The 25,976-nt window shown below is 36.5% G+C and overlaps 2 protein-coding genes across 2 annotated transcripts; both read right to left on the bottom strand.

The window, feature by feature from the left end:
* Positions 1–17,977: 17,977 nt before the first annotated feature.
* On the bottom strand, positions 17,978–24,043 carry LOC118481937. The gene is made up of 4 exons (XM_035977275.1): positions 23,258–24,043; positions 19,473–19,853; positions 19,046–19,295; positions 17,978–18,959 (listed from the first exon to the last, which is right to left on the bottom strand). Exons 1-4 carry the CDS (start codon positions 23,985–23,987, stop codon positions 18,209–18,211), a joined length of 2,112 nt encoding a protein of 703 aa, XP_035833168.1. The 5' UTR covers positions 23,988–24,043; the 3' UTR covers positions 17,978–18,208.
* LOC110877122 lies at positions 21,449–22,966 on the bottom strand. The gene is made up of 2 exons (XM_022125276.2): positions 22,752–22,966; positions 21,449–22,663 (listed from the first exon to the last, which is right to left on the bottom strand). The coding sequence occupies exons 1-2, from the start codon at positions 22,942–22,944 to the stop codon at positions 21,498–21,500; spliced, it is 1,359 nt and encodes a 452-aa protein (XP_021980968.2). The 5' UTR covers positions 22,945–22,966; the 3' UTR covers positions 21,449–21,497.
* Positions 24,044–25,976: the final 1,933 nt, after the last annotated feature.

The following is a 25,976-nucleotide window of genomic DNA, read 5'->3' on the forward strand; positions in this document are numbered from 1 at the left end:
TTGAAAGAAAGTTAGAAAACCATCTTTCAATCCTTTTAACCATGAATATATGTAGATCTATGCGAAAACATTGTTTAATCATGTGGAAATTCTTCAGATCTGAGTTGTTCTTGGTGGAATGAGGCCAAAACTTGAAGTTCATAAAAATTCCATGATGACATCACGTTAGAACACCTCAAATCCGTTGATTTCACGGTTAAAAGTTGAGATTCAAAAGAGAAAAAGATGAAGGAGTGCGTGTAGATCATAGAAGTACAAGATTTAGGTTGAAAACTTACAAGAATCGCGAGAAATCGAGAGAAAGAAGGCTTGAGTGCGGCTGGTCGAGTGGAGGAGCTGTCACATCACAAATGATGTGACAGGAGGGTATTTATAGGGTTTCCAAAAGAGGAAAGTGCATAAGGGTCGGATTGGTCACCGATCGGTTGGCCATTCGATCCAGGTGCCCGGTGTGTTGAGTTTTGTCGTTTCAATTTGCGTGTTGAGCGTTGCAATGTGTTTTGAGCGAGCGATGCGATAGATTAATAATAAACACATAAATACTATATCTAACATACAATCATCATAAATAACTGGCGTTTAGCATTTGCGATAGAGTTGCGATTGCGTTTCGATTAATCACCACAAACATAAACATAATTAAACATGCACAAATAACACACAAATAGCACACACACGTAAAACAATATCCAGAACGCATAATTCGGGTTGCGAATGCGATTGCGATGCGATAAGCGATAAAGCGATAAAACATCGATTAAATCTCGATTATTAATAGATACTCCACATAATACAACTAAAGTAAATAAAATAAAGATCCAATTACAAGTCAAAGTAGTCAAATCGGTAACTAAGCAAGGAGTGATAGATCGTAATTAGCAATCTTTTCTTCCTTTGACTTCAATCTTGACTTTGACTTTGACTTTCGAAACACGGGGTGTTACAATCATGCAACTGAAACATAACTTACAGTTTAAGGAATCCACATTTTGAGATGGTTATTGACAACTAAAGGGTAGGCTACTAAACCCACTTTTTGAATACTTTATCTCACATATGAATGTGTATTACTTGATTATTTGTTTACAAAAAATTCGGTAGCATTTCCCCTAAGCTAAAAGTATATATATAAATATATACCCGAGGAGCAAAGAGGAATGACAACCAAATCTTTCGTAAACAGACAATCTTGTAATACACATCCACGTCCTAAACGAGATAAAGTATTCAAACAGCAGTCCCAAAACGGGGCCACCCGAAATTAATTTCTAAATCAATTTCAGGCGGGTAATTCTAAGCTCCTTATGTTAATTTAAAATGATAATTTCCACTTAGGGGCAAAACGCATCAGATGACAAAGTTACCATTTGAGATAAACGCAAAAGATACAGTGTCACACCCCGATGTTTACCACAAGTCCCGGTGAGCCCAGGTGGGGAGTATCGTGATGTAAGATTGGTATCGTCATAGTCAAACAATCACAGATAGCACAACGGAAGTCTTGGAGTTTAAAATATTATTACAACCCAAATGTCCAATGTTCAAAATAATATACAGACAGCTTGTAATAATAAAGATCCACAGGCGGATCGTAAAATGTACAAAAAGAGATCAACAGACTGCTAGGCTTTATGCAAAGGAGTTGCAAATTCCTCTTCGAGCATTACCGAGCAACTTCCAGCCTATTTACGTACTTGCACCTGTAACTTAGTCTTTTGAAAATACGTCAGTTTACACTAGTAAATACAATCAACCGACTCATTTTGAAAAGAATTTCAAAATCATTTTAAGTGCACAAGTCACATGATTTTATATATAACTTGGGACAATTAAAAATAATCAGGTATACAGTTTTACATGCCTGTCAATACATAATGGGGCCCAGTATTAAACACCGAGACATGATTAACCGACACACCCCTTAAACCCACAAAGGATTCACCCCCAACTTGTGGGTAAGAAAAACATTTTATAATAGCATTAGCATCTGTCAAGTATATGCCTACACCCCGTGCTCAGTCGTGGCCCTTAGTAACTTAAATGAGCCATGGATATCCAGGACACGGTTGCATTAACCCCCAATGTTTAACTTCTCAGACAAAACATATTAAAACGGGTTATGAAGATTTTGTAGTCACAATCCGACATATGATCCCATGCCTGACCAAGCGGTAATAATTACCGTATCCCAAGCCCGTATAGGGAAAATAGGTTAAAAGTATTTACCTGAGCTAAGACTCATCTTAATATGCAAGGTTTATAAATAGCTCAACCGTTAATCAAATAACTAAGGTAGGTAGCAATTTACCAGAAGGCCCTAGTTTGGAATGATGGTATAAATAACCAATTAGAATGTCAATGGGTCTTATTCAAGTCGTAGACTTGGACCGGTTAACTTAAAATATCGAAAACGGTACGATACGCTCGATTAACCGATGACCAGAATAGAATGTAGTTTAAACCCAACAAGTACAAAGACTTGTATAATATGGGTAAACAATTAACATTCTGGAATTTGAAGTAAAAAATGATAAGGTTTGACCTGTTTCGGTAAACTTATGTAAACTAGTTACATAAGCCTAACCGCACGCGTATGAGCAATAACGGGTAGCCGGATGAGTCATGAACAAGTTCTATATGCCAATATACTTTAACTAAGTTGTAACATCAGTAGGTTAACAACTTATATGCCCATGAAGGTTTTAAAATCAAAATATGCCTCATAAGGGCGTTTTAGTCATTATACGACGTATTACAAGAACTTGCGTATAAACTGATGTTATAAATAAGATCATTCTGTAAAAATACTTTATTTATGATATAACATCAGTAAGTAATCAAACATATGTGAGTTTTATGATTTAAGACCAAATTGTGCACCGTAGGGGCATTTTGGACATTATGTACATAGTTTGAGAACTTATTCGAAAATCTGAGTTATGACCAAGTACCTACTGTGAAAACATTTTAAATATGTTATAATATCAGTAGGTATCAAGTTTTGTTTGATAGTTATGGTTAAAAACCATACTATGCGCCAAAAGGGTGTTTTGGTCCTTAGAATACGTAATTTGCGATCTTATATCAAAACTGGAGTTATGAACAGATTCATAGTGCCAAAATATGTTATTTATAATAACATAATAGTAGGTAATGGATTTTGTATCATAATAATGATTTAAAATCATATTATGTGACAAAAGGGCATTTTCGTCATATTATGACATAATTTGAGGACTTGTATATAAACTCAGGTTATAAACTGATTTGATATCCCAAAATATATTAATTATGATATTATATCAGTAGACAATGGATTTGATATGATAAATTATGTTTAAAACCATTCTAGGTGCCGAAATGGCAGTTTGGTCATTACATAAACACAATTTACGATCTTGAAAGAAAACTTAGTTTATGATCAGTTTAATAACATCAAAATATGTTAATTATATTAACATATCAGTAGGTAAGTCATTTGCAAGTTCATTGTCGATTAAAACTTTATTTATTGTAAAAAGGGCATTTTGGTCAAAGTTGGCATAATATATAGAAACTTGCATAAAACTCAGAATCTAATTATGATCATGTAATATAACCTCATAGGGTTATGCTACATTAAATTACGATCATAATGCAACTTTAAATCAGTAGCAAACTGTAGGTCCCTAGAGGAGGATCTAGAACAACCTATCCTTGTTGTTTAACACAATAATCAAGTGCGGAATCCATGATTATATATGTAAATCAAGCCCAAGAACACACACAAACACAAGAATATCACTTTAAAGCTCAGTATTTGATTTCAGCAGAGTATGGATACAAAAGGTTTTGCACAAAATGCACTCTCACTGAAAATGGTGTTCTCTCTAAGCTCCTACAAGCTCTCTAGGAGGAAACAGAGGGGATCTCTGGTATTTATAGTCACACCAGAGGTATACATCGAAACATAGATAAGTCTATCGAAATAGAGCCTTGACATAGAAACAAGGTAAAATAATTAAGGAAACATCGAAACATAATTGTATGTATCGAAATAGACCTCAATTGTCTATTTCGATTTGTTTTCATCACACATAAACTCTCTGTTTCGATTCCCATCATTCATTCTTTCTATTTCGATGATATGTGCATTCATTATATAATGCATGTTTAGATGAGGTGCATTACATTCAAAGGCTTTTCTTTCAATACGATAATGTCATCATCCCTTGACTTCTTGATTTATATGCCATTCATATTTGATAGGAGGATATCAAATAAGAGGGCTTTATACGCGACGAACTGAACCGAGCCACATCCACACGAAGGTGCATCAATAAACTCCCCCTTGGATGTTGCTGGTGATGGTTCGTTCTTCATCCAGCAGGATCTTAAAAGTCTTCACGTGTCACAATCAGGGAGTGTATCAACAAACTCCCCCTTGAATGCTGCTCGTGAATCTTTTGATCTTCAAAGCTTCAGATCCTTGTGGTATTGATGAGTGGTCAGCTGCAACTCAATCATCTTGATCCTCTGAGTGCAACAATGTCATGTCTTCACTTTACAGATTGTCATCTGACACGTTCTCTTTGCCTTTAACTGGTTCGAATACCACATCTGCACACACAACAGAGCTAAACATGTAATGAGAACAACCGCTAATGATATAATCAACCTTAGAAAATTTTCAAATGAAAACCCAGAACATTTTGACCAACTCTCAATCAACTACCAACCCACAACATTTTGAAAGTTTTAAAAATTGATCAATTTTATATTTTTAACTTTCAAAAATTGTTAACTTCGACCGTTTATGAGGATGCAATTGTTTTGGTTTCGATCAGGTTTCAGGTAAAAAGAGACTCGAGTTCCTACATCGGGCAATCAAAAATAAAATATAAATAAAATCTTTTTTGCTTTTATAAAGTTTATATTAAAACACACCTAAAATCTTTTTGGTATTTTTGAATATTTCGAATGTAAAGACGGAAAGCAGAGAATAAATATTTACAGACATTCTTTTTGCGAGTTTCGAGGGTAAGAGAATCATATCAGTGTATGGTCATGCCAAAACGCTCTTGTTGTTCAATTAGTTAATATTTAGATAAGCATCCTATAATGATTATCGGTATTGTCGTCCACTTAAACTCAACAATCAGATGTAATCGCGGTTAGAGGATATGTTAAGATATGATTTATACTTACCAACCGGTGTTCATCCACTCACGACACATTCCTGTATCAAGGTATGCACGAGAGTTCATCTTACTAGTGAGTATACTATTTATCATTTGTTTTCAACGTATATGATGTGAGATACTCACTTATTCGAGGATGAATACAAGCCCTATATGATTAAATCACTTATTAATGAGGAACTTGATATTCGATGCATGCAGGGCACGAGAGCAAGTCCGTGAATAGGTTAGTACCATCGTACCGACAAAGAGACAAACTTGACTCTTGGATGATAGATGTGATTTAGAATCACTTATTCAGGGGTGAATGTGATATTTTATCACTTATTGATGGTCGTATGCATCATGTATTATATACATGTATGTATAGTATGTACACGTATGTATGGTATCATGGAAGTTCTAGACTTGCGTCCCCGTTGTTTTTTGGTAAAAGAAACAACCATGATACCCAGATGATAAACAGTATAAAGACCATGTATCTCGGAACCTCGACAATCTATCAAACGAAATTTCGGTACCAAGACCATATGCCAATGAGCGGTTCCCACACAGTCTTTAGTCGATTAAGTTTATATCACCCTGCACACTTTAAAATGATTGTGAGCCTACTGATACATCGAATATAGAGCTACTTATCGTTTTTCATTTTAAGTTCAAAGAGGTTTCGACATACCACTGATGTACTATCATTTTCTCTTTCGCTCACCAGGAAACTCATTTTTGTTTTTCTATTGTTTTTTTTTGTTTTTGAAATTTTTCAATGTTTTTGTATTTTTCTTTTGGAAATTACTCCCCCTAAAATGCAAAAAGTATGATATATTAAAAACACAAATAGATATTTACAAAAACGATTTCCCGATGTGGATTAACTCATGTTTTACCTCGATGCCATTTACCAAAATTAATTTAATCAAAAATGATTTATTGAATTTTGGAAAAATGCGTTGGCACCTTGGTAATCGGTGTGGACCAAAACACATTGACGAGTTTCATATTGAAACAATCACGTGTGAGGTGATATTCTAGATCAACGTGTCTGGCCAAAGAGTGTTGTACGAGATGTTAGTAATTCGCAAAGCAGCTTAAATATCGACAAAGATATGAGAGATTAGAAATTCAAAACCGTAATCCTGCAAATACTTCATGCATTGCCAGGAATCTAAGTGATCTCCCAACTGGATATCCATCCAGTGTGGATTTAAAAGTCGATTTTGCAGCTACTTCAGTTAACTAAGAAATCTCTTCACAGCAACAAGATCAGAAACCTCCAGGTCCGGCTGGTAAGAAGAAAGTGAGCATGTGGGAAAGCTTATACACATCATCATTGGACGGTCCATACATGATGTTATCCATATGCTTTTGCACCAGCAAAGGTCTTCGTCTTTCTCCTTTAGAAGTAGTGTGTGGTTGTTCAATCCATGCTAAGGTATCCACACACCCGGTTGATTTGATCAAGAAACGCATTTTCTTCAACACGCCATAGAGAAATGTACACTGCACGTTCATCTTATGAGGCTGAAACTTCTTGTGAGAGGTACAACCCTTGAATCTTTGAAAGATCTCAGACGTGCGGCAGACGCGTACATTTCATTGGAATCTATCCTCTTGGCCCAATCAAAAACCATAACAATCAAACTTTGACATGCTTTTCATCTTGTTGAAATTTTTCAAATTCTTTCATCATCATTCTTTATTCATCGGACATTTTTGTCTTCTTTTCTTTTTCTCTCTCCATCAAAGGCAACAATATTCTCCTATATGTAACAATGTTTCGGAGCCTTATGTCACCGATCTTGTGCATGGACGCTCCACTATCAACAATCCTAAGACTATCAATAGTTCCTCCTGGAACATCCTGCACACTCATTCAGAGATTAGTTAGAGAGTGGGACCCGAGCCTTCATAGACTTGGGTCATCCGTCATCATCGAGGATTGTTACTTCCATTTCCCGATGATTCGGAATTGATGTAGCTCCCCCTAAAATAGTTACCGGTTTTGGTTTCTAAATATGTTTCTATTTTTCATTTTTAACATCTGATTTAACAAACTGTGTTTGGTTAACCTCTGGTTTTAACGCCTTTTCAACTTCTTTTCTTTGTTTCTTTTTCTGTTTCATTTCTCGTTGTTTAACAAGACGAGAGTCCTGTTTTGGTGAAACAGATCTTTTATGGTAACTGTTACCATGGGAGGCATCAACTTTTGCCTTTCCTTTCGTGAGATATGGACAGTTTCTGACAATGTGCCCATACTCACCGCATTCAAAACATGATCTCCACTCAACAAACCTCGGAGTATTATGACAGTGATAACTTGATGATGAACTTCGTGGTCTCGAGGTAGTTAGTCCTACATCACAACCGTTTGTGTGTTGTATGTAGTTGTTATGACTGGTTCTTTTCAAAATCTGAACTTGTTTAACAAAATATGTGTTGGATTTGTTTTCGAATGTTTCAATTTTATCAGTCCCCCGAGACTTCACGAAGTTTATCTTTTGAAACTTCTTCTTGTTCTGAGCTCTTTTGCCCTTTCTCTTTCCTTGATTAGCGTGATTTTGCTTTTGTCAAACTGGAAGTTTTTTATTTCTATATTGTTTCCGAACTTCGGCTTTTGGGATAGGAGCACACTCAGTTACTACAACTCTTGGGCTCGACTTTCCCAAAAACATACTAGTAGAATCTTCGAAAACTTTATCAATCAAGGATTGATTGACATTTTTGATTGGGAAATATTTATTTGAGTAGACTCTATCATCACCAACTAGAGTATACAGCAAATTCACACTCTCAGAGTCTTGTGCAAAAGTGGACTCAACCAGAACAGTCTTAGCAGGTTTTGCGGGAGGATCACATAGAATATGATTCTCGAGATGTATGTCCTCTTCTTTGCTCATCGCATCAGACTATGCTGAGTTAGTATCCTCGGATTCATCATCTGAAGAATCAGCATCCTCAACAATGACTGGAGGATCCTGATTTTGTTCAATTGTTGACACATACACATCTGCTGATTCATTCGAATCTGAGGATACTTCCTTTTTTAAACCGAGCCCAGTTGCGAATTCCTCAAGGTCTAATGGAACTGATGGCTCAAAGTGAGGCTTATCCTCCTCATCAGGCATTGCGGTATAATTGTGTCTAACAGGTGGGGGACACTTATTATATCCAATGCACGTGACATCTTCTTTCTTTTTCTGTATATCAATGATGTGATCCAGCACATACCTCGAGTTTGAATAACTATCTAACTTAAGCTGGATCACCTCATTTTCACACTTAACAGAAGCCAATTCTTTTTGTGTTTCCTCGAGCCTATTGATGTAATTGTTTATTGCAGTTTGTTTTCTTGAAACTGTTTTCTTTAGCTCGGAATTATCTTCTTTCAATGTGTCAATTACCTTCTTCAAATCCTTTTCAAGATTTTTATGAAACATATTGGTCTCTGTGCATTTTGAAAGATCCACGATCAAATGTTGATTATGGATAAACGTCACGTCATATTTGCTTTGCAAATCGCCATATTTTCTTTGCAAATCAGACAATTTAGCACTTAATTCAACACAACTATCACACCTATCATACTTTGGTTTAACGACACATACCTGACTGGATTCACCCTCAGACATTAACCTATCTCCCTCAGAATCAACAACCTCCCTCGATGATTCACATTCAGATCCATCCTCGCTTGAACTTGTACCATCTTCAACTGAACTACCGCCATGTTCAGAACTGTCATCATTTCCCAAGGACTCACCATCGATGACATTCTTGACAATTTCAGCATAAATTGTCGTTCTTATTTGACCACTGTTCTCCAACTGTACTGTCGGACCACAATCGACAGTAGATTAAGCCCAAAGCTTGATTTTTGATGGTGGAGGGTTATTTGACGGTGTGGGAGACTAAAGCCAAGATGGCACTGAACCCTTTTGCGTTGGAATGGATAAGGATATGGGTGTGGGTGTGGGAGATTAAGCCCATGAAGGAGTTAAACCCTTCTGCGTATACGTATTATCTCTATTGGCATCAGGAGTCCAACCCCGAAGATGTGTACTCATGGTTGAATGAAATCAAGCAACTTAAAAGCTTAATGCGAAACTTCTGTGATGAAAGCGTTATTATCGAATCTGATGAAAACAAAATGTATTTCCAAACAAGAAGTATTTTGAAATAGATAGGTGATATATTGTCTATTCGAAATAGATGTGTACTAAGGACATAAATTTGAATCGAAACAGTTGGATAAATATATGTGTGTGTGTTTCGAAATTGAGTGTCATCGAAACAGAAAATTAATATGCCTTTAAAACCTATCGAAATAGAAAATAAAAAAAAGAATTCCTTGTGTTTTGAAAATAAAGTAACTTCTTTTAATTCCTTATGTTTCGATAGATTGAACAAAAGACAAAAGGAATTAAGTGTGTTTCGAAATCAAGGAATTAATTAACAAGCACATGTGTTTCGATCATTCAAGGAAAAGACAAATTGATTTTTGTTTTGAAAATAAACATATGTTTCGATTTGGTGGTTTGAAATAAGAGACTTGTATTTTGATAATATAAAAACAAAAGGATATGTGTTTCGATACAAATAGAGATGTTTCACAGTTTAACACAACCAGACAAACTGCATAAAGGAAGGACAAGATCTGCAAAAACCCAGGCAAGCAAAAAAAGGTTCTGGAATTTTCAAGGTCAAACCAAAGAGAATTCTCACTGGAATGTACTATTCCGGCAAGGATTCCGGCGAGACGCTTAACCGGAAAATATGAAACTCAAGTTTTCAACTTGCAAACTCACTAAAAAGCAGATTTTTGATAATCTTAAACAATTTTGACAAGATGTCAACCAAAACTATCACAAAACATGGCCATTTTTGCAAGATTTAAACCATTTTAACATGAAAAAGAGTGGGTTTTAAGCTTTTGACCAAGAAACTTCAAGAAATCACTCAAAACTCACTAGAATGCTTGATTTTTCAACAAGGAATCGAGCCAAAGCTCTGATACCACTTGTAGGTCCCTAAAGGAGGATCTAGAACAACCTATCCTTGTTGTTTAACACAATAATGAAGTGCGGAATCCCTGGTTATATGTAAATCAAGCCCAAGAACACACACAAACACAAGAATATCACTTTAAAGCTCAGTATTTGATTTCAGCAGAGTATGGATACAAAAGGTTTTACACAAAATGCACTCTCACTGAAAATGGTGTTCTCTCTAAGCTCCTACAAGCTCTCTAGGAGGAAATAGTGGGGATCTCTGGTATTTATAGTCACACCAGAGGTATACATCGAAACATAGATAAGTGTATCGAAATAGAGCCTTGACATCGAAACAAGGTAAAATAATTAAGGAAACATCGAAACAGAATTGTATGTATCGAAATAGACCTCAATTGTCTATTTCGATTTGTTTTCACCACACATAAACTCTCTGTTTCGATTCCCATCATTCATTCTTTCTATTTCGATGACATGTGCATTCATTATATAATTAATGCATGTTTCGATGAGGTGTATTACATTCAAAGGGTTTTCTGTTTCAATAAGATAATGTCATCATCCCTTTGACTTCTTGATTTATATGCCATTCATGTTTGATAGGAGGATATCAAATAAGAGGGCTTTATACGTGACGATCCAAACCGAGCCACATCCACACGAAGGTGCATCAACACAAACTAGGCTAAATCGGGTCAGAATCGAAAGTCAAAGAAGAAGTCAAACTGCTTGACTTTCGGTTGCGAACATATCTTAAAACTGGAATTGACGAGCCGAACATGTTTATACATGTTCTAATAATTATTACCAACTTGTTTAAATGTCAAAACATATTTTAGAGCATCTATATAATCAGTTTATAATATTTTTAAAAAATGACCCGTTTGACTTTTTAAACATTAAAACTTTGACCCGTCAATTGACCTTGCAAACGTGATTTTCAGGAGGTGCCAAAAAACGTGCAGTTTTTAGGCCTTTTTTTGCGGAAATACACAATGAAGAACAACCAACTGACACCTAACACAATCTTCAACCTCTTTTTCTGGATTCTTGAGTTTCTTATCAGATCTTCATAATGGTTTTTGTTTTACAATAGTCCACGTATGATGTTCTAAGCTCTGAAGCATAATTGGGGATCAAGCCAATGAACAAAGCCACAGTTATTCCTCTGTCACAGCAAAATAATCGCCTTCTGGGATTTTGTTCAGTCCATGGTGTTTTGATGATTGTTGGTGATCCACAAGCACATAGAACCATTGTTGTTGGAGGTGTCTTTCTTGCTTAGCAGGTTGTTGTATGTTACAAGTTAGGATTTGGGATGTGAAGAAGAAAGAAACATAAGTTAAGTAACATTATTTCTTTCATATTTATGGTTATTTACGATAATGCCCTTGCACATGATAGTCATGTGACTTGGTTTTAGCTAAGTTATGGATGGGGTTAGTAAGGTGGATTGGAATTGCAATGCAATAAAAACATTAGTATCAAAATTGCAATACTTTTCAAAATTGTAAAATATTGCAATAGCTAATAAACCACAGGAACCAAAACCGCAGTTTACTCTTCCTTTTATACCCAAACTCTCAACTAACCCTCTAACTAATAACAACCACCTTACAACTTGCATAACCACTCAACCAGAGTCGGCCCAATGGGCTTCCAACCCTAGGCACAGGCCTATGCCCACCCAAAATGAAAGGCCTCCAAATTTTTTGATGGTTCTTTCTATACTAGGCCCATTTTTTTATTTTATACTAAACAGAAATAAGAGGCCCAAACAAACAAAGGCCTGAATCGTGTTGTTAGAAGAAAATAAAAAGCCCAAAGTCTTAAACAATGAAAAGTCACTGCTGAGCTGTCTCAGTCTCCCACACAATCACGAACAGAATCGTCGCACAGTCTTAAACAATGAAAAGCAGCTTTGCAGGTTGGAAGTCACAACGTAGTTGCCTGAATCGTCGCCTGAATCGTCGCCTGAATGGCTGAATCGTCAATTATTTATAGGTATTAACATATTACGTATATATATTCTTGATTCTTCCCGATTGAGTTTTGTCAGTCATCAAACAAATTAACAAACCCTCAGTTCTCTGTTCTCGTATACTGATATACGATTACCTCAGTGCTCAGTTCTCATATACAATTACCTCAGTTCTTGTCTTCTTGATTAGTTGATTTGTAGCACTGTGGCAGACGTGGATTATCTATTTATCTGTTCTCGGAACTCAGTGGCACAGAGTCTCAGACACTCAGATTCTCAGAACTCAGTGGCACAGGATTATCTATTTATCTGTTCTCAGAATTAGGGCTTATTTTTCTTTCATAATTTGCTATTTTTCTAATAAAGTTGTTGAATTAGGGCTCATTATCCATCTCTTAAATAGATTTATATTTTAGCAATGTCAAATCGAATTCGAACTTTTGAATCCGGTCATTCAAAAGGGCAAAAAAAACGTAAACAAGAAGGTTTAATCGAATCACAAAAAGGAGCACTTCTAAAATTTTGTACACCTACAACAAGTCAACCTATAAACGATAGTGATACACCTACAAATAATGAACCTACAAACGATAGTGATACACCTACAAATAATGAACCGACAAGCGATATTGATACACCTACAAATAATGAACCTACAAACGATAGTGATACACCTATAAATAATGAACCTACAAACGACGAAAAACCTACAAATGATGAATTTACAACCGATGAAATACCTATAAATTTTGTTGATCCAAGTCAATGGAATAATATTAGTATTGATCTAAGAGATATACTCGTAGAAAAAGGTCCGATTAAAATTCATGATTACGATTTTCCACAAGATGAACACTCAAGAAGCTTTAGTACATCTCACTAGCTATATGCGAACATTACCAAATGGTGAAACGCTAGAAAGAAAACGGTTGATTTATTCTATAGATTTAGATAGAGCGTTTTGTTTTTGTTGTAAATTGTTTAACGTGAATCAATGTACTAGTAGCTTAGCTAAAGAAGGTAATAACGATTGGAAAAATATTAGTAGTAAATAGAAAGAACATGAAACAAGTAAAGTACATATTAATAATATGAGAACATGGATGGAATTAGAGATAAGATTGGCGAAAAATAAGACAATCGATAAACAAAATCAAAATCAAATGAATAAAGAAAAAGAACATTGGAGAAATGTGCTAAAAAGAATTATTGCCCTTGTAAAGAGTCTTGGTACACATTTCATGGGACAAATGAACAATTGTATGAAGAAAACAATGGTTTATTTTTAGCCGGTATTGAGATGATTGCAGAATTTGACCCGATAATGCAAGAACATGTTAGACGCATACAAAATAAAGAAATTCATAATCATTATCTTGGACCCAGAATGCAAAATGAACTAATACATTTATTATCAAATGAGGTCAAAACAAAAATTATTAAAAAGGTTAAAGAAGCTAAATATTTTTCAATTATTCTTGATTGCACACCCGATATAAGCCACAAAGAACAAATGTCCATTATCTTACGATGTTTAGATATTTCGCCAACTTCAACAGAAGTTAAAGAATACTTTTTAGAATTTTTAATAGTGAATGATACAACCGGTAAAGGTCTTTTTAATTCTATTACTGAGGAACTTAATAGAATAGGACTTAATGTGGATGACATTAGAGGTCAAGATTATGATAATGCTCCATGTGGTTGTCATAGTTTAAATTTAGTTATTTCTGATAGGGCTAGCGCTTGTGACAAAGTTCAAGATTTTTTTGGAACCATATAACGTATTTATTCTATTTTTGCATCATCCACTAAAAGATGGAAAATTTTACAAGATAATATACCATATTTAACTATTAAATCATTATCATAAACATGTTGGGAAAGTCGATTAGAAAGTTTCAAAGCAATTAGGTTTCAAGCTCCAAAACTAAGAGTTGCATTAATGGATTTGTATCGCGATAGTACCGAGGCTAATGTTAAAAGTGAGGCTAAATCTTTAGTTGAAAATGAGTCGGAAAGATTTGAATTTTTATTAGCGATGGTTATTTGGTATGAGGTTTTACATGCTATTAATGTAGTTAGTAAAAACTTATAATCAAAAGATATGTGTATTGATATTGCTATAAAACAACTAGATGGACTTATTATTTATTTTAAAAAGTTTAGGGATGAAGGATTTGAAAATACTATGATTGAGGCTAAAGAACTTACTTTAAAGATGGGCATTGAACCTAGTTTTCGTGAAAAACGTGTTATTCGTAGAAATAGAAGATTTGATGAAAATGTTGATAATAAGACTTTGAAAACTCCTATTGATTGTTTTCGAACGGATTACTTTTTATACATAGTAGATCAAGCTAATGTTTCACTCGAAAGTAGATTTGCTCAATTTAAAGAGTTTGAACAAATTTTTGATTTTTTGTTTAGTATAAAAAAGTTAAAATCTTTAAATCAAAAAAATTTTAAAAGAGAAGTGCATTTATCTGGAAAAGTTTTGGAACTATGATAATCTTATTGATATTGATGGTTTAGATTTATTTGAAGAACTAAAAATGCTAAGAGAAATTATACATGTAGAATCTGACACACTTACTAATATATTAACTTATATTAAAAACTTTAATTCTTTTCCAAATGCATATATCGCCTATAGAATTGTGTTAACCATTCCTATAACCGTTGCTACCGCAGAACGTAGCTTTTCCAAATTAAAACTAATAAAAAATTACTTAAGATCTACAACGTCACAAGAAAGATTGAACGATTTAGCTATTATGTCAATCGAAAAAGATTTTTTAGAAGAACTTGATTACGATAATTTCATCAAACAATTTACCTCGGTTAAAGCTAGAAAAGTAGATTTTATTTAAACATATACTATAATTATAGAAAACATATGACTTTCAAAAAAAAATTTAACTACGCCAATTATAAACTTTTTAGTTTATAATTGCCGGTCTCAATCCCGGATAAAGGAGGAGGGTTTTGTTACTAAATATGTTGAAAATGATAATTTTGTAAAAGGGCCACCACTTCGTAGTTCGATTAGGGCCTCTGAAAACGTAGGAACAGCTCTGACTCAACTAACCTTTCTACTGACCTTTTGACCGTTTAGTTCGTATATGATGGATTAGGATCAAATACAAAGGATCCTAATTGTAAGAAGTGTAAGAAGGATTTATAGAGTGACAAGTGTCCAATAACCTAAAAAAACCCACTACACAAAAAAACCCCACTACAAAAAAAAAAAAAAAAAAAAAAAACCCTTAAACATCCACCACCACCAAAAACCTACCCCCCCCCTCACATCACCCACTCCCCCCAAAAAAAAAAGTTTTTTTTTTTGCCGAGGGGGTGGGGGGGGGTTTAGGTTTGGTTTTTTTTGGTGAGGTATAGCTTTTTTTTGCCCGGGGGGAGGGGGGTTAGGTTTTTTTTAGGTTTTTCGGGGGTGGGGTGGGGGGGTTAGGTTTTTTTGGTGAGGTATAATTTTTTTTTTTTTTTTTTTTTGCCGGGGGGGGGGGGGGTGTTTAGGTTTTTGGGTGGGGGGTGGGGGGTTAGGTTTTTGGGTGGTGATAGGGTGGGGTGGGGGTGGGTGTTTAGGTTTTTGGTTGTGATGTAGTAGGTTTAGTTTTAGCTTATTGGACACTTGTCACTCTATAAATCCTTCTTACACTTCTTACAATTAGAAGACTTTGTAGAATAACTTGACCCTCATTATGATATCAACAAACCATGTATATAAATGGTACGGTATAGACGGAAAATGAATTAGTTTTTTACGTTGATGCAGTTAAGTTGCTAAATGGTGAAGTTTATGTACCATAACTTTTGAATAGTGAATGAACATGCATTTTGGTCAAGATGGATAGATAGTCGTAAGAGAATTCGTTCAGCATCTAACTGACATCAAATAAACATAAACCATCAAGTTATCAGGAAGTTTACACAAAATATTTTTGTTGGAGTAAAATGTTGGTTTTGTTAGTTTATTAAAATATTTATTTTCTAGGCTTTCACAGGCCGTCTTCGAAAATCTTCAAAAATTTGTGACCCTGTGCGAAGATAAAATATGACCCCTAAAATATAAACTTTTTAAAAAGAAAATACAAAAAAGTTTTAAATATACGAAAATGAATTAAAAACTTGTGGAATCATCCGAATGTTGCGGCGGGCTGTTTTTTTACGTGGAAACGTAGATAAAAAAATATATCACACACGCATTTGGACAATGAAACATAGAAAGAAAACACGTTGTAAGGGTCAATTCAGAAAATACGGAATAGTTACGTCGTAACTTTAAAAATTGTTATTTTCGATCATGTAAAACCATCGTAATCTATCCAAATTTATTTAGAAAATACATAGAGTTGAAAGAAAAAAAACAAAGTAAGACCATTTTTCATAAAAAAATAGAACACAAAAACTAATAAAAAAATCAAGAAAAAATGAAGCTATCAAGATTAGAACCCAGTGTCTACTTACTAATTAAGTGACTTGAGAACCACCAGACCAATCATCTCATAATTTCTACTTCCAATTCAATACTTATATATTTTAAGTTCTTCAGCGAAACTTTATTAAAAAAAATAAATTTTCAGACCCTCGAAGAGTTTAGGTCCTGAGCCTTCGCCCACCCCGCACCCCTCCGTGCCGGCCCTGGCCTTTGGCAGCCGTTAATAAAATTTTGCTGTTTAAAAAAGTATTTAATTATATTGACTAAACACATGTGCATATGCCCACATAATGTGCTGGTTGTTTATACCATATGCCGGTGTTTGTTTTTGGGAAGACTATTCCCAAGAAACTGCTTTTTTTTTTAACGGATATTCCCAAGAAACTGCTATTGTGGGCATGGAATTTTTGAGGTATATATGCATGTTAGGAACTCATTTTCTATGACTTTCTTTGTTCCTTTATTTTGTTTCTTACACAATAACATATTAAGCAAAAAAAAAATACAATCATATGGATATATAATTAGAGAATCTTGGAATGTAAGTATTCTAATTATATTCATGTATTACAATTATTTAATGGGATGGACATTATATGTTATTTATATCAATTTTGATTAAAAAAGAAGTTAAATAACGAATGATTTAAGTTTTGAGAAGTTTTTAGCATGTTATGTTACAGTTGTTTTCAAAAACAATCATGGACATTTCAGTATGAACTATTATTTTATCAGATTAGTATAAATCAAGCCCAATATTCAACATGAATATATCTTTGAGAGACTTGTATGATAAATTTAATGTCCTTAATCGTTAAAATATTGTAAATATAAGGCTCCGCCTATCCGGACACCCACTGCGCCTAAATCCACACTTTTGCAAACCTAGACGCCTCGTATAGACCTATACGAGGCGTCCATGCACTGAATTCGATGGGTGTACAGAGGGTGTCAGGCACGTTGTTTAAGGAACCCTATACGCAGGGTATGGGGCTATACGAGGCGTCTCTGTTTGGTATTTTTTTTTGGCTGAAATGAGGGGTGTTTTGGTGGGTTTTGGGTTGGTTTTTTGGATGGTTTTTGAAGATGTGTTTTTTTGATGAAATTTTTTTAGGTTTTAAAAAAAGTTTTTTTTTTCTTTTTTACACTATAAAAAGTTGTTGTTTTTTAAAAATTAACTATTTGCCTTTAAAAATCGTTTTTTTTTTATTTTTAAAAAAGTTTTGTTTTTTTTTTTTGTTTTTTACACTATAAAAAGTTTAAAAAAATTTTTTGTTTCAGCGTCGATTAAATCAACTATTTTAAAAATCGGCTCTTTAAATATATTATATTGTTTTTAACATTTTACTTTTTTAAATATTATTCTTTCGATTAAAATTTTATTTCTTTCAAATATTGTTTCCGTATTATATTCAGGGGTTATATTGTTTCCGTATTATCTAAATTTAAGAGAACAATCATTGAGTAACCGAATAACTGAAAACAAACATAAATATGACATATATAAGATAACTGTTTACATCCATAACAAAAATATAGAAGATAAGTTTGTACATCCACAATAACAATAAAAACAACAACAGGTCTATGCATCCAAATCCGAATCTGAATCCTGATGCTGCTGCTGCGGCTGGTGCTGCTGCTGCGGCTGCTGCTGCTGATGTGGTGCTCGAACCGGTGGAAGCGGTATCGGGGGTAATCCCTCTCTCTCTCGTCTATCCTGCTCCGCCCGTACCAACCAACCTACCAAATCGTCGAGCCTGTCAAGCCTGGCTCGTACATCCGGATGTAGTGCAGCTCCTGGGGCACCACCTCGAATAGCGTGACGTGGAAACTGAGGTGCCCCGGCAGGTGGCGGTGGCTGTGGCCCCGCTGCACCGTCTAGATCCTCCGGAGGGTCCTCCACGGGCACTACATCAGCAGGATCTGCAGGAGGATGAACGTCCTCGAAATGCTCTGGTAGGTCCTCCTCTCTCCATACGCCCCCCTCGCGGTTTTTAAACCGCGGGCCAACCGGGAACCTCTTGATAACCCTCATCCCCCATAGCGACTGCATACCCATCCGCGTCGGCATGATGGCCGGCGTCCGTAGATGTGGGTCCTGATGTGGTACGAGGCCAAATGAACGGGCAATGACGGTCACGTACGCCCCGCCATACAAAAATCCGCGCTCCTGCCGGTGATGGCCGGAGGCGAAGTACTGGGCTAGACCGTGTGCTAGCGCGCACGGCCTCCTATACAACAAACAATATAGGAAAAAAAGATCTGTGGTCGTACACCACTCACGGCTGTAGCCGCGCGCTGATATAGAAGTGGCGAGCAAATGGTGCAGATACCTGCAGATAGTGTTAGCGAAATACAAAAACAGAGATTAATAAACAGTGCATATAATCACAATAATTGCAATAATAAACGTACATACCTGTATAGTGGGTCGCTAACAAACGACACCCTCCCCTTCGACTTGTCATGCTCCCAATGATCCGCCCCCGCAATCACCTGCCAAAACCCAACAAGAGTGGGTTTTTCAACCACCACTAGCCCCGCTGTGTAGATCTCAGTCTCGATCTCCTCCTGCATGTATAAACCACAGCGCACCGCAAACTCTGCTAGCGTCATCGAACGCTGAACGCCAGCAAGCCTGAAAGAAACCTCAGGCGGAGGGGGAGCACCTGGGTACGGAATCATAAATAAAACAATATAATAATAAATAATAAATAATAATAATAATATTAATAACAATAACAATAATTAATAATAATAATAATAATATAAAGAAATAAATAAATAAATAAATAAATAAATAAATAATATTAATAAATAAATAAATAAATATCAATAACATTCACCTGGGTACGGAATCGGCACTGGCTCCCCAGGAGGGTGAAATGTGAATGACGAAATGAACTCGACCAGCAGCTCCCTGTAGGTCGGCGTGTGCGCCAAATCAAAAAGACGATGCCACGGGGAATCGATAGGTATAAACCGACGCACTCTCGGCGTCTCAGCAATCTCCTCCATCGCATCCCAGTCGATCGATGCATGCGATCCAACGTGCATCCTCCTAAGCTTCTGGCAATGACGGGCGGCGTCAGTGCCGTCGGGAAACTCTAGATAGGGATGCCCCTGCAACGTATCCACAGGCGGTCGCTGTCTCCGTCGTGGACCCTGCTGAACCGGCTCTATGTGAATGTCATCGCCCGGCATCAGATCGTCCTCCATAATAAATACTGTATACGTATACAATAATAATAATATTAATAAATAATAAATAATAAATAATAAATAATAAATAATAATATTAATAACAATAACAATAATTAATAATAATAAATAATAAATAATAAATAATAATATTAATAACAATAACAATAATTAATAATAATAATAATATAAATAAATAAATAATAAATAATAAATAATAATATTAATAACAATAACAATAATTAATAATAATAATAATATAAATAAATAAATAAATAAATAAATAAATAAATAATAATAATATTAATAATAATGTTTTTAATAATAATAATTAATAAATAATAATAATAATAATAATATTTAATAATATAATTAATAAATAATAATAATATTTAATAATAATTAATAAATAATAATAATAATATAATTAATAAAAAAAAAAAACAGACCCTCGTATAGCCCTCGTATAGGGCTATACTCAGCGTCCTGTTCCACAAGTTCTTCATCATCATCAACATCAAACCCCCAAAACCCAACCAAATTCAACTTTTAGGGCAAACCTACGGTCTAAAGGCATAAACGAGACAAAAATACTTAACTACGGGATGAAATACGTACCGGTGATGCTTCGATTCTTCAAAAATACGGTTGAAATACGTACGAGGCGTATAGATCCGAATGCACCGTATATGTGTGTGTTTTTGTTTGTGTGTGTGATCTGTGTCGTCTAGGCCCCCCCCCCCCTGTGTTATACGAAGCCTAGACGCCTCGTATAGAGCTATACGAGGCGTCTATGCTTTTTGCTAAATGACATTTTTGCCCCTGTTTTACCCTTAGTATAGCCTTTTATCAGGGGCAAAATGGTAATTAACCATTCCAAAAAGATATTTCTGGAATGGTTAATTACCATTTTGCCCCTGAAAAAAGGCTATACTAAGGGGTAAACAGGGGCATAATGGTAATTTAATAATACATTTTATTAATTAAAAAAAGAAATGGCAAAAAGTAACCGCCTCAACTGTACTCCTCGTACAGGTCTGTACGAGTCGTACACTTTTGAAATTACCTTTTAGCCCCTGCTAAGTGGCTATACTGGGGGCATATCAGGGGTAAAATAGTAATTAACTAAAATGATTTTCAAAATTCAAATTCAAAATTCAAATTTAAACCGCTCAAAGAGACGCCCCGTACAGGTCTGTACGAAGCGTCTACTTTCAAATTTTGAATTTCAGAAATTCAAAAATTGAATTTTCAAAATCCCGCTCAAATAGACGCTCCGTACAGGTCTGTACGAGGCGTCTGGTTGGTGTAAAATTACCTTTGAGCCCCTGGAATAAGCCTCTATTGGGGGCCTATCAGGGGCTAAATGGTCTTTTGTGCAATATTATACGAGGGGTCTAGTTCTATACGAAGCGTATAGTTTTTTTTTTGTAGAAAAATTTAAAAAAATACTATTAATTCCAAAAAAATATTATTCATTACAAAAAAAATACTATTAATTACAAAGTTACACTATTAATTCCAAAAAAAATACTATTAATTACAAAAAAAATACTAATAATTATAAAAAAATACTAATGATTACAAAAAAATTCTATTAATTACAAAAAAATACTAATAATTACAAAAAAATTCTATTAATTCCAAAAAAATACTATTAATTACAAAAATCATTCTTCCGTGTAACTATCTATGTAATTAAGACTGGGGTTTGATCTTGGTCGAGGATTCATTATCGATGTATACCATTCTAGACGTGGCAAGTACATATCTTCCCATTGTTCTGTGTGGGGTCTTCGGTGGGTCAACCATAGCCCGTGTGCTGGTGGCATAGGATAATCCCCTTCCAGCTTAACATGTATGAAGTGGTTCTCGTTAACATGTGTAAGCGTTATGAATAATGGTTGTTGATTAGCCGGAGGACTTAGTATTGGGAAGTAAGTGGAACTCGCACCCATGGTTGTCGTTAACAGGTGCACCCCGATACCGTACGTTTGTGCAATAAGAAGTCCTGCAAAGGGGAAGTCCATCCAGTGATTCTCCCCACAACCGGCCACTGAATCCCAAATTAGGCCCTGACGATGCGTGTAAAAATAACCTGCAGCCCATGCTTCAAATATTGGGAACCAGATCGATTCGTTCTGATCCATTTCTTGGACAAGGTCCCTTCTAATACGCCCCCATGAACTCTGATCCATCCCTAAGCCCACAGCCACAGACCGAAACCCACAATGACCGTCCGGCATCACATCTCGTATGCACGAGACGTACGGATGGAACACTGGCGGAATGTCAGACTTAAACCGTTCGATGATTCCCACGTACTCGTCCCCAATGATTAAAGGAAAACCGTGATCATCTCGTGTCTCTTTCTTCTTAGAACTCTTTGAACGGCTTAGGGTCGCTTTGGGTTTTTGGGACCTTATAACCGACTGTTGTGAGGCTTGAGACGGAACGTACGAGCTGTGGCGAGGTTTATCGTACTTACTTTGTCGTGAACCTTCAAAGCACGTGTTTGCATCACCGAAGGAGCTTCTCCTCAATTCTTCATCTATACGAGAGGCCTCGTCCAACCTTTCTTGTACCTGCTTTGTTGTTGGTCGGCCACGAGTATTTTGTTGGACAACCGGTGGTTTCTTGGTAGATTTCGTTGGAGTCAACACCGCTTTAATCTTTGAAAGCAGGCTTTTTTGCTGAGCTGGAGGGTGCGACTGTAATTGTTGTCTAACAACATCTAGCTCTTCGACCACGTCAAGGGAGTCGTCTATCAATTTACAACTTTGGAAGTTAAGTTTCCGCCAGAAGACGTCTATGTCTTCGAGTTGAATCGGACGCTCTGCACGGTTAAAAACAATATTGTTTAGGTAAAATGAAGGAAAGGAAATATATCACACAAGTGTTGTACGACGTTCAATAATTATTACCTTCACGCATGTACTTTTCTATCCTACAAGCACAGGGCAACCCACAGCTGTGCCACATTTGGCAACCACATGATGAATTAAAGCGCTCCAAGACATCTAGCCTCCTAATTGCCTCTCCATGCAACAAGTCAAGGGCTTTGTGGGATACTTTTCCAAGTAGGTGTTGAAACATCGGGTGTTTGTGGTGTTTCATTGTTTTTTCGATGCTTTCTCGAAAAGTCTTCCTTATTTCACCGAACTGTGTCTCAACTATATCCCGGACACAACCAACTATACGGTCCAGCGAGCTCCTATCTTCGACGTATCTCTTTAAGTTGGCATGTTGGCTCTCAACTCTGTTTGTAGTACGATTACCAAAGTTGCGCCTCTTATCAGTCCACGCAAAGACAAACATCTCCTTATAGTCTTTTAGCCAGTTATCGTACACGTATTTGAAGACTCCTAAAAAGTAAAAATAATTTAATAAAATTTGCATAGGTGAGTCGTATGTTATTAGAAAAACTTACTAGAACGTTTGCACTCCACAAGTCGCTTTCGCATGTTGCGCAAGTGGTAGTCGTAGATGGGTATGGATGGAGACTCAATCAATGAACCCCAGAATGACAAAAATTTCTTCCAGTCGTCGTCTGTGAAGGCACCCTTGCAGTGCTTCATAACATTCTGTTGTATGTGCCACCTGCAAAGAAGCCTGGAGGCGTCTGGAAATACTTTAGCACACGCGCCCATAAGGGCTAGGTCTCTATCCGTTAAAATCACACGTGGCTCCATACATTCATCCAACATTGCCTTAACCCTCTCAAGCACCCACACAAAGTTATCACCCCGTTCTTTACTAACAACGGCATGCGCGATAATAAACGATTTGTTGGTAGGCGTCATACCAACAATCTGGATAAAGGGCATATTGTATATGTTTGTCTTGTACGTTGCATCGATCATCATGACGTGGGGGAATGCACGCCACAAGACTCTCGAGTCCCGATGAAGAAAGAAGATCTCTGTTACGATCTCTGTTCCGGGTTCTTCCCGGATCTCGTAAATAAAGTCGTTCTTCATCAGCACATTTTCTAGTGACTGCATGGGAGTCAATCCTTGTCTTTGTTCGGCTCTAATCTTCGCTACAACGTTTTGAACGTCTTTCTGAACATGAAACCTGTCGGGGTCCTGCTTCCTTATCGTTTGAAATATTTTGCGCGGCTCCATGTTTTGAGCTGTCAGCTGCTCGATCAGTTTCATTTCGCTTGGAGTAAACCTTCGCACAAACGCGTGGGCCGACAGGTCCTCACAAAGTTCGTGGTTATGTTCAATTGTTCCGTCTTTTATCTCCCAGGTTTCATACGGGTGGTTTCGGACAGCCAGCAGGTAAAACGGGCAACCGGTTTTTTTGCTTCCAGCTTTTCTAAGTGTTGCTGTACTCTGGTGCTCACCACCACGATCACATTCAAGCCATACCCTCCCGGTTCTTCCCCCGATTTTCTTTGATCGACGGGTGACAATAACGAAACCATCCGCATTTGCTATTTCTTGTATCCGTTTCTTTAGTTCATCTAAGGAGTTGAAAACCTGTAACATCGACAATAATAATAATAATAATAATAATAATAATAATAATAATAATAATATAATAATAATAATAATATAATAAAAATAATAATAATAAAATTAATAATAATAAAATATTAATAATAAAATAGTAATTTATACCGTCTTTTTTAAGTACAGACTGTCCAGAATGGGAGGTGCTTCACTACCATATCTACCATATCCACCATAACCACCATATCCTCCAACGTCCGAATTGTTTTGATGAACATAAGGAGTGCCCGGGGAAATGAATTGCTGATGATCACCGTCTCCTCCGTATCCACCGTATCCCCCGTATCCACCGTATCCACCATATCCACCGTCCCCTCCGTATCCACCGTCTCCTCCGTATCCACCGTCTCCTCCGTATCCACGGTCTCCTCCGTATCCACCGTCTCCTCCGTATCCACCGTCTCCTCCGTATCCACGGTCTCCTCCGTATCCACCGTCTCCTCCGTATCCACCGTCTCCTCCGTATCCACCGTGTCCTCCGTATCCACCGTCTCCTCCGTATCCACCGTCTCCTCCGTATCCACTAGCAGGGTATGAGTCATCTACAGGGGCTGTTTCATCAACAGGAGGATGCTTGTTCAAATCTAGAAACGGGCTGTTTTGTTTTCCTTGTATACTAGACACAACCTCCTCTTGCTCATTAGAATCGGGAATGCCAGACTCCTCCAAAATAGACAACCGTATCATCATTAGTAAATAATAAACGAAAACAACAAGTAATTATAACATTTACGCTAATAACTGTTACCGGAACGCTTTCGTGCCCCCAGTTTTCGCTAGAATATTGCCCGAAGATATAGTTGCCGTTCCAATATGATGACATTTCAACACTCCGGGATGATAATAACGCAAACACAAATAAAAAAACAAACAGAATGTGAGTGGTTTTTTGTTGAAACCTCGGATGTGGACCAAGAACGCACTGTAGGTTGCATTTTATGGGAGCTAAAGACGCCTCGTATAGGTCTTTACTCCCCGTATGCCTTTAAGTCATGTCAGACATAGTCCCTTCATAGTCAAATCGGTCAGTCCAAGACGCCTCGTATAGGTCTATACGAGGCGTCTAAGGGCCTTCGTATTGGCCCCTCGTACAGGCCTAGACTCCCCGTATAAGTTGACTGATGTGACGTTGTACGAGGTGCAGAAGTTGGTCGGGAAAAGCAACCCTATACGCTTCGTATAGCCCTATACGAAGCGTATAGAAGGGTGTGGATTTAGGGAACAAGGTGTCTGAATATGTACACCCAAATATAAATACCCAATATTCATAGTAAAGAGGCGTGTATTGTGTATTTAAGAAACAACAAACAATATATGTTCATTGAAACTTTCCAAAAACTAGTATCTTTATAAAAGAACTGAATGAGCACAAAGAACTAAATAAAATAGACGAGGAGAAATTTCTATAGAACTGGGGGTCGAAAACATATATACCAAAAAATTCTATACGAAATCTACATACATAACACTACTAAGCGAAAAGTTCGGGGACCCCCCCCCCCCCCGCGACCCCTTCTAACCTTCGTCATGCGTGCAATGACAAAGCTAGAGTCAGCTGGCCCCTCTTATATCATGTAGTTGATGAGTATGTTTACATAAAAAAAAAAATCAATGATCATCTCACATATG

This window comes from Helianthus annuus, chromosome 9 (assembly GCF_002127325.2).
Source record: "Helianthus annuus cultivar XRQ/B chromosome 9, HanXRQr2.0-SUNRISE, whole genome shotgun sequence".
Lineage (NCBI taxonomy): Eukaryota > Viridiplantae > Streptophyta > Magnoliopsida > Asterales > Asteraceae > Helianthus > Helianthus annuus.